Source organism: Mustela lutreola, chromosome 1, assembly GCF_030435805.1.
Source record: "Mustela lutreola isolate mMusLut2 chromosome 1, mMusLut2.pri, whole genome shotgun sequence".
NCBI lineage: Eukaryota > Metazoa > Chordata > Mammalia > Carnivora > Mustelidae > Mustela > Mustela lutreola.
In genome coordinates, this window is record NC_081290.1 from 183,840,801 (window position 1) to 183,855,591 (window position 14,791).

General features: G+C 40.8%; 1 protein-coding gene across 1 annotated transcript in view; it reads right to left on the reverse strand.

The window, feature by feature from the left end:
* Window positions 1-14,791, reverse strand: part of ALG9 (ALG9 alpha-1,2-mannosyltransferase) — a 96,272-nt gene that overhangs the window by 57,656 nt on the left and 23,825 nt on the right. Inside the window, exons 7-10 of the mRNA XM_059180402.1 lie at window positions 13,026-13,113; window positions 12,749-12,854; window positions 4,730-4,852; window positions 1,189-1,343 (exon numbers count right to left, since the gene is read on the reverse strand). Of these exons, the coding sequence (XP_059036385.1) occupies window positions 1,189-1,343; window positions 4,730-4,852; window positions 12,749-12,854; window positions 13,026-13,113 (472 nt within the window). The remainder of the gene's footprint in view (window positions 1-1,188; window positions 1,344-4,729; window positions 4,853-12,748; window positions 12,855-13,025; window positions 13,114-14,791) is intronic.

Consider the following 14,791-nt stretch of genomic DNA (forward strand, 5'->3'; position numbering starts at 1 on the left):
CACACTCTCCCTCTCTCAAATAAATAAATCTTTTTAAAAAGTGTAAATGAGGGGCGCCTGGGTGGCTCAGTGGGTTAAAGCCTCTGCCTTCGGCTCAGGTCATGATCTCAGGGTCCTGGGATCGAGCCCCGCATCGGGCTCTCTGCTCAGCAGGGAGCCTGCTTCCCCCTCTTTCTCTGCCTGCTTCTCTGCCTACTTGTGATCTCTGTCAAATAAATAAATAAAGTATTTTTTTAAAAAGTATTAAATGAAAAATTATGTGCAATAAAGCTCAATTACTTTTATAATTTAATTTTTTTTAAACTACCATCCTAACATGGATAGGTCTTAAAAACATACTGCTGAATGAAAGAAGCCAGTCACAGAAGACTTTTAGGATTCCATTTACATGGAAGGCCTAGAATGGGCAAATATACAGAGACAGAAAATAAGATTAGTAGTTGCTTATGGCACGGGAGATATGAAGGGGGGCAGGGATGATAGCTAATGGGTACAGAGCTTTTGAGGTGATAAAAATGTTCTAAAGTTCACTGTGGTGATGGTTATGCATATCTGTGAATATACTAAAAATGATTCAATTTTACACTTTTTAAATGGGTAAATTATACCTCTATCTATCTGTTAAGGGGGCAGAAATAACTGTCACCCTAATCACTCTTCACTGCCAGTTGCAAATGGTAGCAGAGGTCAAAAAAGAGCCTTGGGGCTTCTGAGGCCAAAGATATTCATGATTAGTTCTGACAAGGAATTGACCTGGACAGGTTTTAAGCCAGGATCACAAAGCATCCCATATTGCTAAATGCCTGGTGTTATCCCAAACACCTGAGCAAATTTTCATCTGATCTTGGGAGTTGAAGAATAGACATTCCAGTAGCTCTGCGGTGATAGCACCGTCCTGTGGGTGGCCTATACAATGACTTAGTAAAACTTCTTTAACAGGAACTGGATTCTTGTTGGCAACAGAAAGAAATTAACACACAAATTAACAATGCAAATATGTAACCAGCTCAAGAGTATGATCAACAGCCAAGCCATCAATACATCAAGCTTTAATAATGTGATCTGTATCCGGTTTAATGCATGGATAAAACATCTTGGGAGAAGCATGCCACAATTTGCCTTTAAGCTTTATGACCAATTTAAAAAGCGAAATGGAATGAAGCAGACATCCATTTCCCTGAAACTCACCTGAAGTGCAGAGAGGGCCACAGCACCACAGAGACATATAAGTGGATATACAGGGAAAAGAAATCTCTCCTCTTTGTGAGGCTGGATGAAGAAAATTATAAACCAAATATACATTGGAGCCAAGGTAAGCCAATATGGGTGGCCTAAATTCTGAACTGTAAGACACAGAAAAATATCCACCTTTCACCATATTAGAATGAAACAACACATTTGGTTTCAATGTAGTCTTGATCACAAACAGGAATACGCCCTAGGGCACCCCCTAAAATGTTTCAGCTCTTGTAGTCACACTTTCTCTGATGTAGTAAAGGGGTTAAGTAGAAAGAGGTGTATACTCCTGAGCTCCCCCAAGACAGCCAGTATCTAACAGGAGGCACAAATGAAAGTCAAGCGAATGGGTGACAGAGCTTAATAATGTCTACACTGGATGGAGAAAAAAGCCTTCTCTCTCCAGTGAGTCCTGCCACTAAGATTAAAGGTTCCTGAGATTAACCAAAAACATAGCATAAACTCCTTTCTTGGGTTTTAATTCCCAAGAATTTAATATAGCGATCTCCTTTCTTGTATACCAGTCTGTTCACATGGTTATAGATCAAAGGAAAGAAAAAGCTGGGTTCTCAAGCCCCCATTATTGGCTTTCGCCAAGTCACAAGAGTTTGTCTCAATGCAAATATAAAAACACTCTTAAAAGAAGTACACGGATGACGTTTTCTCTCCTCTTTTGCAATACCCATCCACTCTGAATCCCAAAATTGGAACCCAAATATACTTGAAGCATGTGAAAGAATTAAAGGAATTTAATGAGTGCTGAGACCCAAGCACCTGCTGGAAAGTTCCCATGGTTATGTACATGAACACTGAGTGATAAACCTGCAACCCACCAGGAAGGCTTCCCCTACTGTGCTCCAATTAGTGATAATCAGCAGCGCCTAGAAATCACTGGCAAAGGGTAGGTCGACAGCGCCCCCTGGTGTTCATTATGTCTACAATGAGCACGTTTAGAAGAGCAGCTCAGGACTGTCACCGATATCCATCTTGCTGTTCCTAAGTTATCTGGAATTCTCTAGAAACTCTAGGGATGGAAATTCTGGAACTGAAATACCAAGCTTATCCTTTCAACTTTCTACTCTAAGATTTTACCATGAGATCTTAGGCAATAATTTAGGACTTAAACCTTCCCAGGAAATTTTTTAGGTTGGAATTTTTTCTTTCTTTCTTTTTTTTTTTTTTAAAGATTTTATTTATTAATTTGACAGAGAGAAATCACAAGTAGACGGAGAGGCAACCAGAGAGAGAGAGGGAAGCAGGCTCCCTGCTGAGCAGAGAGCCCGACGCGGGACTCGATCCCAGGACTCTGAGATCATGACCTGAGCCGAAGGCAGAGCCGAAGGCAGCGGCTTAACCCACTGAGCCACCCAGGCGCCCCAAGGTTGAATTTTCTTAATTATAAGAAAATGAAATCTTTTTTTTCCTGTAACTTAAAAGCCTCACAAGTGCATTTTTTTAGACAAATACATTTTTAAAATATGACCTGGGGCACCTGGCTGGTTCAGTCAGAAAAGCATGGAACTCTTTTGATCTTGGGGTTGTGAGTTCAAGTTTCACATTGAGGGTAGGAATTACTAAAATAAATATTTAAACATTTTTTTAAAAAATGGCCTAGGGGCACCTGGGTGGCTCAGTGGGTTAAGCCGCTGCCTTCAGCTCAGGTCATGATCTCAGGGTCCCGGGATCGAGTCCCGCATCGGGCTCTCTGCTCAGCGGGGAGCCTGCTTCCTCCTCTCTCTCTCTCTCTGCCTATCTGTCAAATAATAAATAAAATCTTTAAAAAAAGATGACCTAAAATTTTTCAATGTCCTCCATAAAATGTACAAAATCAGAACTACAGCTGTACTACTTGATGGAATAGCCAATTTCTTTCCTGATTCTTTGGGGGTTTTGTTTGTTTCTTTCTTTCCTTTAAGGGTATTTTTTCTACCATAAAATACACAAAGTATAAAGAAAAAACAGCATTTTCTTAGTAGGTGGACATGTGTGTAAATTACATATTTTTAAACCAAAATTGGATTCATACTGTAGAGAACAGCTTAATATGCTGCTTTTATACTTACATCACAAGCATTTCCAAATTCTCCACAAGCATAAAATATTTTTACAGTTAAAGAAGTTACTTTTCACAAAAGATAGTGATCCTTAGGAAATACAAGGAATGGAGGAATAAGTTAACACCTCCAGGTGACAAAGAGCTGAACCCAAATGTGGGACACTTTGCAAGATGAATGACCTGATTTCTTTAGAAATCTTCAGGAGAAAAAAGAAGAGGGGGCGGAATCTCATATAAAGCTTAAGAAACTTAACACTAAATTCAGTATATGACCCCTTTCAGATGCTTTAAAAAAAAAAAAACTAACTATAAAAAGCTGTTTTTCAGACAATGTAGGAAACCTGAATATCAATTGGGTATTAGAGTTTAAGGAATTACTATTGATTTTGTTAGGATAATGGCATTATGATCATGTTAAAACAAAAGTGATTGATGACCGCTTTCATATTTGAATAGTATAGCACAGTGAACTCTTATAAACCATTAATAGTAGAAAAGCAGAATGCGGGGTGGGATGGGGAGATCATATGGCATCCAAATCAGACTGAAAAGTCTGAAATTAAATCTCTTTCCAAAGCTCATATGAATTTCTGCTCAAATCTGTCTTCCATAAAAGAAACATGGGCACTAGATGCCCAAATCCGTGACAACTTGAGAAAACACTGGCTGTGCACTACAGAAAGTCAGAGCAAGCAAAATAAATGACAAACCAAGCCTTCCACGATAAGGCAAACACAGAAGCAAAACGGAACAAAGGGAAGCATAATGTTTCTTAGGAAGTCCAAAGCTTCTCTCACTTCAGTATCAAACGTGAGGGAAATCCCTGTATGGTTTAGTTTTCAAATTTTTGGTTGAAATAATTCCCCAAAGAACGTTTACCTCTATCACTTATTATCTTAAGCCATCTTCCATGCCAACATGCACTTCTTTTTTTAAAAAAACACAAGACTCCTGAGATTCTGGAACTGTTTTTACCTCCCTGGGTGGTTCCGTATGCTATACTCATTTTCCCCCACCTGAAAGGATTATAAAGTTCCTCCCTTTGTTAGTTTAACTTGCAATTATTAACCAAATCTTCACATAAATTTATAAGTACAGAGGCGCCTGGGTCACTCAGTGGGTTAAGCCTCTGCTTTCGGCTCAGGTCATGGTCTTAGGGTCCTGGGATCAAACCCCGCATTGGGCTCTCCGCTCAGCGGAGAGCCTGCTTCCCTCCCTCTCTCTGCCTGCCTCTCTGTCTACTTGTGATCTCTGTCTGTCAAGTAAATAAATAAAATCTTTAAAAAAAAATTTACAAGTACAGATTGACATTTCAATAAGCCAACCATCTCCGTAGGAAGAAAATGGAGAACAGAAGAAGAATCATTTTCACTTCTCGGTATACATTATTATTTGCTTCTTCCTCCCCCAAAACCTATCATCCCTTACACCACTCACCATGAAATCTCTGCAGTAAGTATTCCATGAGAGAAGTCAGTGGTAAGACCAGGAGAGCCAAAGCAAAGGCTACGTTAAAATTAAGAAATCCATTAATCAAATAGAAATACCAGGGTTCCATACCTGAGTGAACAAACAGATAAGGAATCATTAGCGGATGCCTTCAACACCTTTCACAATGCTTGACTCAAAACGTTCTTTGTTCAGGTAATGTTGATAGTCTGATGCCCCAAGTGAATGAGTCCACAATGGGAACTCAGCTCCTGGGGCTCCGCCACACAAGGGAAACCCAAGGGCAGAAGATGGGAAGAGAAAGGGATTGGTCACTTTTCCAGAATAACCAGGTAATTTAAATAGCTTAGAGGTGATACTGTGATTTCTAATAAGCAATTTGTATTTGGTCTTCATCCCCATTCCTGGCAAAGAGCTCCTAAAACCCCTGGAGTTTCCTAATCGAAGAGCAATAAGGGGGTCTTCTGTTTATTAGGAGAATTGGGAAAAGCCCGTACGTAGCCTAAGGGTCTGGACTGATGGCCAGGGGAGCCAACCATGTGCCTGGGGGGTTAGAATTTTCAGTTCCACCCTTTGACCTCAGAGGAGGAGACAGGGGCTGGCAAGAGAGTTCAGTCACCAATGGCCAATGATTTCACCAACCAGCCTGTGTAATGAAGCCTCCATACAAACCCAAAAGGCCAGGGTTCAGAGAATTTAAGGTTGATGAACACCTAGAAGTGCGAGGAGTGTGGTGCTCCTGGAAAGAACTGGAGTTCTGAGCTCCATCCCACGAAGCTTGCCCTGTGCATTTCTTCCAACTGGCTCTTCACTTATATCCTTTATAAGATCCTCCCTAATAAGCTGGTTAATTTAAGTAAATTTTTCTCTAAGTTCTCTGAGCCACTCTAGCAAATTAATTGAACCCCAAGACAGGGTTGCTGGAACTTCCCATCTACAGGTGGTGGGTCAGAAGAGACCATCTGTGGACTTGTGTCTGGTGTCTGGAGGGGGGGCGGGGGGAACAGTCTTGAAGGGCTGAGCTATTCAGGCCTTTTCCTCTTTTCGTCTCTCCTGTATGTCCCACTTATATTCTAGGATCTTCCCCCTTGATATGCTGAACCACTATCCTGTAGTCATGTATACAAGGGACCCTGCATTTGGTAAAATGCAGTAAGTTGTTTTCCTTAGGAAAATAATGTCCCTAGACCAAGATCCTGCTTCGTGTTGAGGACTCAGAATGAAACAAAATGACTGAAAACACAAGTCTTGTTCACACAAATTTTGATTCTTTAACTCAAAATCCTTAAACCACATGATGAGAAGCAGCCCTCCTCTGCACATTTAGCAGGTTTTTCATCTGCTCTTCCCCTCTGTGTGATTACTTCAATCAGGCAGTGAATCACACATGCGGGCTTTAATCACTGCAGTGTTGTGACACCCGCCTTGCACCACAGCAATTTCCTGCAATCAGCACTGCTTAAAAGGGTAATCAGGAGGCAGAGGAAGAGTCAGAAAAACCTGACATTCTTGCAGCTTGCACAGCAGAATAAGATTAGAAACCAAACCCGTAATGCTAGAAGCATTTAGGGGAGAAGCGGGAGGTGGTACCCTGAGGAAAGACCCAACTGCAATTGTGTGTCACCTTTTGGGAAAGCGCACTCCTTCCTGTCTACATACAATGATGGTGGCCACGAACAGAGGTCCTGGCCCAGGCTGAGTTCATTACAGACATATCTATATCTGGTATTCCTTACAAATAACCTTTGGGTTTCAGAAAACTGATGATTTTCATATAGAAATACGTATCTTCTCTGGATTTTAATTAATATTTAACAATGCATTTCCTAAATTGAGTCCTTTAGGAATCCAGTTTCCAGGAAGGTAGTTTTGGTGGTGGGCTTTTTGGGTTATTTTTTTGGTTTTCAGGTTTTTTTTTGGTTTTTTTTTTAAGCAAGCTCCACACCCAGCAAGGAACCCGACGTAGGGCTCGATCTCACAATCCTGAGATCAAGACCTGAGCCGAGATTAAGAGTCGGACACTAATCAAATGAGTCGGTGCCCCAAGAAAGGTCACTTTTTGTATCATCTCCTGACCACCAGTATGGAGGCAGCAATATCAACTTTGACCTGCCTTTTTCCTAAACAAATTTTGGAAATCTGGGCATGAGAAGAAAAATCAGAGTGACTAGGAGAAATGATGTCACCTTTCACATCATCTTTTACAGATGCTAATATTATAGATGCTAATAAGCATCAGAATGGGGGAAAAAAAACAAAAGCCTCTTTCTCTTTGAGCCTTAAAAATACATATTGTTTTTACAGGGAAGCACTTTATTTCCAGCAAATATTTGTCTCTACTGCAACTTATTATACCTCCTACTAGGGCTGACTATCCTTTTATACTCTGAGATTCTGAACCAAAAGTATTAAGATGGTAAACTCAACAATGTTTAGCTGTTAGGAACTCACAGATCAAGTTCACAGATAGGCTATGAACATTTCATAATAGACTGTTACTTCCTGGAAGAACAGGGTAAAAACTGGAGGATAAGCCAAGACTGGGTAAGGTTCAAGAGACACGAGTGTTAAAAACAAGGGCAAAAAGGGACAAAAATAGTGAATTCTGTCAGCCAGTGTCCTCTCCTACTTGATAAGACACCTGCCTGAAAAGAGAAAGGAGGAAAACCTTTTATCTCTTTCCAGGGAGATATTTGATGCTATTTCCCAGAAAGTATCAAAGCTGAACTATGCAGAAAAAAATGCGTCAGCATGACAAGCTACGCATTTAACTGGTGCAAAGTGTGCAGTCAAAGAAAGCTGGAAGCAGGGTCTCTGCAGGGAATGACTCACCCATCTCCCTCTTTAGGGAAAGTGCTTCAAGTCCTTCCATTCAAATGAGCTAAAGGGAACCTTCAAAGAGGCTAAAAGAAGAATGGATAATGTTTACCGTTCCCCAGATTGAATGAAAGGAAACCATTTTATAGACCTATAATTTTATAGAACTCTAAGAACTAAATTATAGTCAATCATCTTATAAAAGTCAAATTTGCAACACCAAGAGCGAAAAGAGACCAAGGTTCACCAAAAACAATTAGCGAAAGAATGAAAGCTCTAGGACAGTTCTGGCTGACAGTCAACTCTCAAGAGACTCACGGGGGCTTCATCCTCTGCCATTGCAAGGATGGGAAACTTTGAGTCTTTTCATCAAGGCTATTAGCCGTTGCCTTCCGAAATGTGCCATCCAGCGATCTGACAGGTGTGAATAAAAACACCGGAAGAGGCAGGGAACGTGTCCTAAGCTGCAAGGTGGCATCCTGGAGCAGACCCCCTGCACTGTCTGAGGGAAGGGCCTCTCTCATACCTATCCTCCCACGCCTTCCCTAGGCCTGTGAACTCCTCCGCAGAGAACACAGTTCTTCACTCACCACACAAAAATGCTTATCAATCTCAACATCTACAAACTTGAAGTGTTACAAGGGTAAAAGCAAAATCAGTGCCATGACCAGTCACTTTTTTTGCAACATGAAATTTCATGTCTTGATCTTTGACACCAAAGGGACGTTTTGCCTATGACTTTGCAATTTTATGCCTATACAAAATTTCCTAAATGCCAAGTATTCTTTACCTTGTCCAAATATTCCTTCTTTGACAAGGGTGGCGCAATGCCCCTGTCCTGTGAAAGACAGCTCAACAGTATGCGTGGAATCGTGCCATCGAAACTTCTCAAAGGCTCCTGACCATCCTCCAAACCTAAGTGCACGGGACCTTCCAAGGTACAGCTACTTCCTGCCCCTTCTTTAGATCAAAGCTTATCTTCTACCTCCAACTCATGCTCTGTTTTAGCAAGTTTATTCTCCTGTAGAATCTCAACTGCCAAACTCTGGGGTTTTGCGGAGGTTGTTCTCAGTGGAAAGAACACAGGCTTTGGATTCAGAGAGCCCTGGGCTCTTATCCCATTTCTGCCACTTATTAATTACGTGCAAGTCCCCCACCATCCCCACATTGGTTTCCACAGCTGCGAGTAAGAATAAATAACGCCTATCTCACAGAGATTTTGTGAGGGGAAGAAGACAGTTGTGTAGAATTTCTGGTATATAACAGGCATTTTTTTTTCTAAACAGAAACTATTGTAATTAATAGTCGTGAAAAATGTACTCCTTTCTCCTGGCTTCCCAAGAGTCAGCTCAGATCTGGACTATGTCAAGAAAGTATCAAAAGGTCCCTTTGAAAACCAGGAACAACAGAGTAAATGTTTATATTATAGTCACAACAGAGAGACTGAATTTATCTTGTTCACGCCTGTGTAGTTTCTACCCACAATCAGCCAACACTGTAAAACTAGTTTAACTTAAAAAAAGAATCCAATGTTCAATTTTTTTTTTTTTTTTTTTTTTTTTTTTTGGTCTCAGCAGAACCTCCAACTGGACACTGCAGTCATCTAAAATACACTCCTCTAGCTTCTACTCACTAAACTTTTACTCTCCCTTCCAGGCTCAGCTCAAGGACCACCACCTCTGAGAAGTCTTGCACCACCAGACGGACCTGCTCCTAGGATTCCCCATCTTTCTACTGCAGCACATAACATATTGGACTGTAATCACCTATTCCTGTGATGGCAGCCTTATTGGACAGAAAATTCTATGAAGACACAGATGCTCAAAGACAATTTATTCAATATTTCTTTAGCTGAAATCCAGTTATCTATCTGCTCAAGTATGACTGGCTTATATAGAAGACAAACACAAAGGCAGAAACTATCAGCACAATGCATTTGTAATTTTCAGATAAGAAACGTGCCTACCATAGCTAATGAAGCACTTGGAGCAGGAAAGTCTTCCAAAATAGTCAAAATAATGCTAAGTAGTACCAAACATGTAGGCAAAGTTAAAGAGCTGTTGTTTCCATGACAAAAGATAGGATGTCTCACTGTGTGACAACTGTACAGCATCAAAGTATTTATTAAAAACTCAGTCTTGGGGCACCTGGGTGGCTCAGGTGGTTAAGCCTCTGCCTTTGGCTCAGGTCATGATCTCAGGGTCCTGGGATCAAGCCCCACATCGGGCTCTCTGCTCAGCAGGGATCCTGCTTCCTCCTCTCTCTGCCTACTTGTGATGTCTGTCAAATAACTAAATAAAATCTTTAAAATAAATAAAATTAAAATTCAGTCTTTCGTATTTACTGAATGGACTCACCCATGATCAGTTAGGTGACAATTATAAAGTACTCTGCTTTAAAAAAGTACTTTTACCCCTATCGTTTTTATTTGGTATCAAAAAAATCCTGACCTAATACACCACAACAGGTCTAACAAAACAGCTGTAGGACAGAAGAGCCATCAGGGTAGAATTTAATCTGATGGATACTCCCAAATTCGTTCATCCATCTATTCACCATGACAAATCTTTATTGAGGACCTAGAACACAAACAACACTTACTTGTAAGATGGAGGAAATATTTTCTCTGCAGGAGTTACTCTTTAAAAGAAGGGACATCAACCTCACCCCAAAACTGTCAAATTCAAAGATGAGATAAAAGCACAAAAATTCTATATCAAGGTACAACCCTCTCAAGTCTAACTGACTACAGCATGGCATCATCAGTCCTGCTGATGCCCAGTAGGATAATGCCTTCTGTCCCAACACGGCTTTTTCCATCACCAGGAAAGTGATCACTTCCTGTACATTCAAAATAGCAACATCTGAACTGAAGTGCTCCCAAGTTCATCAAAGCAGACAGAACAGAGCTCCAGGCACTCCTCCCAGGCAAACACTGGACAAAATGAATGGCAGACGCCAACATTCAAGAAAAAACTGGCCACCTCTAGGCTGGATCGCAAAACAAAGATCCCCAACCCAGCCACTGTTAAACCAGAAACATGAAGTGGAATTGATTCTGTCATTTCTGCTCTCCCAGACAACCTGCAGATTACTAGATTTATAAACCTCATCTATCTCGGCAACTGCTTTCATATAGTCTCAAAGTTTTATAAATGATCAATCAAAATAGCAATATGTAATAACCTGTTTAAAAGGTAAAGTCAGTTTCCCAAAATTAAGCAGAAATTAACATCATTTATTCAACCATTTATAAAGGATATTATGCGTCCAAGAGATTCCAGTAAATCAATTTATAATGTGCAATCTGGGTCTAAGAGGGGAGTCTTCCTTCTATTGACTTGTAGAACCAAATAAAATTTTACAAGGCAACTAAAACAAGGGGCAATTAAAAACATACAAACTGGGGTGCCTGGGTGGCTCAGGGGGTTAAAGCCTCTGCCTCCAGCTCAGGTCATGGTCCCAGAGTCCTGGGATCGAGCCCCGCATTGCATCGGGCTCTCTGCTCAGCCTGCTTCCCCCTCTCTCTCTGCCTGCCTCTCTGCCTACTTGTGATCTCTGTCTGTCAAATAAATAAATAAAATATTTAAAAAACAAAACAAAAAACCAAAACCAAAAAACAAACATACAAACTCTCTGTAGCTAAAGGGAGACATCTAGAGGCAAAAGCTTAAAATTGCAGCTCTTCTTCACACCCTTGGGGATCTTGAGTCTGCCCTAAAGGAGCATTTTTATTATTTTTTAATTATTTTTATTATTTATTATTTTTTTATTATGTTCAATTAGCCAACATATAGTTCATCATTAATTTTTGATATAATGTTCAACAATTGATCAGTTTTATGTAACACCTTTTAAAATTCCTTCACTTAGGGAGCTCCTGGCTGACTCAGAGAAGTGTGTGACTCCTGATGTCGGGGTTGTGAGCTGGACCCCCATGTGGAGTGTAGAGATTTCTTAAATAAACTTTTTTAAAAAATTAAAACTCCTTTACCTAGCAATTATTCTCTAAACGAGGCGGTTTGTGAATTCAAGTCATGGAACAAAACACAATTTCAACCTATTACCTACTGCCCTCTACAATGACAATACTCCACAAATCCCAAGAGGACCAATTAAATCTCACTCATACACTTACTTTAAATCTCCTCATCCGATCTCTTGGTTCTGTTAGCAAAGTGGCACAGAAAAGTGATGGGCATGGCTCAAACGGGTAAGAACACAGAGGTAATATTAACCCAATTCACAGCACAGCCCCAAGATGATCACATACACAAAATGCTTCAAGACCTTCTGAAAATTAATGCAACAGAAACTACTTATTTTAATGACAAAACAGTCTCATAAAATGGCAGATCTGACCAGGAAGATCTCTAGGTCATCCCTCTGTAACTGTCACTAACTCAAATGCCCTAGGGGGGCAAATAACACAGGCTCAGGGCTAGGGAGTGGGGTGTGGAGGTAAAATGGAGTCTGCCTTCCCCAAACTAAAGGCATCCCACTCTTTTCCGCTCAACCCTAAACTGGCCAAACTACCCACCCTCTCAGGCTGACTCTACCACTTGCTCTGCTTGGTCTACACATTTCCCAAACTTTCTCCCCTGAATGCAAAGGTGTTAACAACAGCTTGTTTATCTGGAGATAATGGGATTATAAATGTTTTTATTTTCCTGTTTTAGCTACCATACTGGTTTTCTAATGAGAACAGAAAAAAAGTAACTTTTCACTCAAAAAAGTAGCATCAAGAGCCATGGCATACTGAGAATACAGCAGGACTAAAAGAAATCACATTAATCAAGGGGCTCAGTCGGTTAAGTGTCCAACTCTCAGTTTCAGATCAGGTCAGGATCTCAGGATCTTGAGATCAAGTCCAGCATCAGGCTCTGCACTCAGCAAGGAGTCTAAGATTTTTCTCTCCCTCTCCTACTGCCCCTCCCCACACTCACTTGTACGCATGTGCACACGCGCTCTCTCTCTCTCTCAAATCTTGAAAGAAAGAAATCACATTAATCAAGAAGAAATATTTAGTGGCTACTTATCACCACTGTGCTATATCAGAACGTCATTTACTTTTAAGATTAGCAGCAAAGAAATGCTGTATTTGAGGAAATAAAGCAACCGAGCTGAAATTTCAAAGTTCAGGCAAAGGAAGTTCTCTCTTCCTCTTCCCCAGATTCCCTAAGGCCTTACCATAAAGATCAGGTCCATGAGGAGTAAAGACATTATACAAGACGATGTTCACTGGTGCAACTACCAGCTTCCCATAGTAGTAGCTATCAATGACCACCACAGGCACCTAAGACGGAGCAGAAAATAGATACCAATTGCAGGGTTTTCTTCTGGAAACATGCTCCCAATGCTAACAGGATAAACTTCAAAATGAGAAGCAGAATGAATTTCTCATATTCTCTTTCCTATCAATATGCTTTCATTACAAGTTTAAAACAAAACAAAAAATAAAACTCACCAGAAAAAGTATTAGGGCCACCAGAGACCAATGAAAGAAACTCTTCCACCTGTGTTTCATGACCAGCAAATCAAAGGCAATGGGTAAACTATTTAACAGAGAAATGAAATAGGGAATTAAATAAAACACTTAGAATGTAGACTCAAACAAGTCATTCACACATACCTCATGCTGAAAAGGGGGAAAACATGTCTCTAGCAGTTAATAGTGAGGAAAGAAAGCTGATAGAGGAGAGAACGTCTTCTCAACAATACAGTGTAACATTAAGTGAATGTTCATTCAGAGTACATTAAGTGAATGTGCCCTGTGGTCCTATACCCACCCGGCCAAATGAATGCTCATCTCTTCCATGATTTATAAAGATTTTAATAATATTACACATTTTGATTTGTCAGTTCTGCTATGTCTCTTTCCAACACCATTTGCGCTTATCCCTTTCACTCAAATTCTGCAAGCAAGTGGCATATGTACGTTGCCTTCACCATTTCTTCCTGAAGGCCTGGCTTCAAGTCCATGCGATGGACTTAAGATCAACAGGAATCTCCTCTCTGCCAGACCCAGCAACTCTTCACAACCTTCACCTCCCTTGGTCTTCCTGCAGCACTTAACACAAAGCATCTGCTTCTTCCTCTAGGTTTCCTGGCTCCTGTTCTTTCCTGGCCTCTTCCCAAGTGCTCCTTTCCAGATGTCTTTTTTGTGCCCTACCATGGTCCTGGGTCCCAGAAGCAAACTTCTACTCTTCTTTTTTTCCACACGCATTTTCTCAGTAGGTACTTGCACTCTTACATGAATAGTCACCTTCATATCCATGACCTCCAAATCTAGAACACTAGTTGGAATCTTCACCCACGCTCGAGTCACAAGGAATTCCCTCCCCACATCAACCTCTTCCAAAAGAACTTACCCAAATGTCAACTATAGGCTTTGCTCTGGACCCCTCTGCAGAACCAATGTCTCCCATCTCTGAATTCACATGGCATTACCACCTCTGTCTTTTATTTAGCAATGCCATGTGCTATCAGAAGGTATTTCTCCTGTGATATGAACTTTCACATTCTATTATCAAAATTTTGCATTATCATTTGTATTTTCATTTTTTTCCGCCCAAATATTTACATTTCTATAGCATCTTTACTTCTCCTTCGGTGAGTCATCATACTTTTAATTACTTGTTCAATGTCTGTCTTTCCTACTAAACGTAAGCTCTGGAAGTGCAGGAAGTGTCTTCTTTATCAAAGTGTCAGCAGTGCCTAACACTAAGTATTCAATAAATGACGGTCAACTAATAGCCATTCGGAAATCCCTTATCTCAGCTGAAGGTAGACCAATCAAAACGTGCCACGCAGAGGTACTTGAAGAACACACAAAGTTCATTGCCAATGGTGCAGAGTAAAAGGAACAGAGGAGCAAAAGGTTGGAGAAGTAAAAAAGGAGGGAAGATCAGGACTTTGTGGGTCATGTTAGAATCTGGACCCATAGGGCAGGGGGTTCAAACTTCTTATTTAAAGGACCTAACAGGGGGCACCTGGGTGGCTCAGTTGGTTTAGCAACTGCCTTCAGCGCAGGTCATGATCCCAGGGTCCTGGAATCGAGTCCCAAATCAGGCTCCCTGCTCAGTGGGGAGCCTGTTTCTCCCACTCCCTCTGCTGCTCTGCCTGCTTGTGCTCTCTCACTCTCTGTTAAATAAATAAAATCTTTAAAAATGAACAATTAAATAAGGGACCTAACAGTATGTATTTTAGGCTTTTAGGCTTTACAGGGCACAC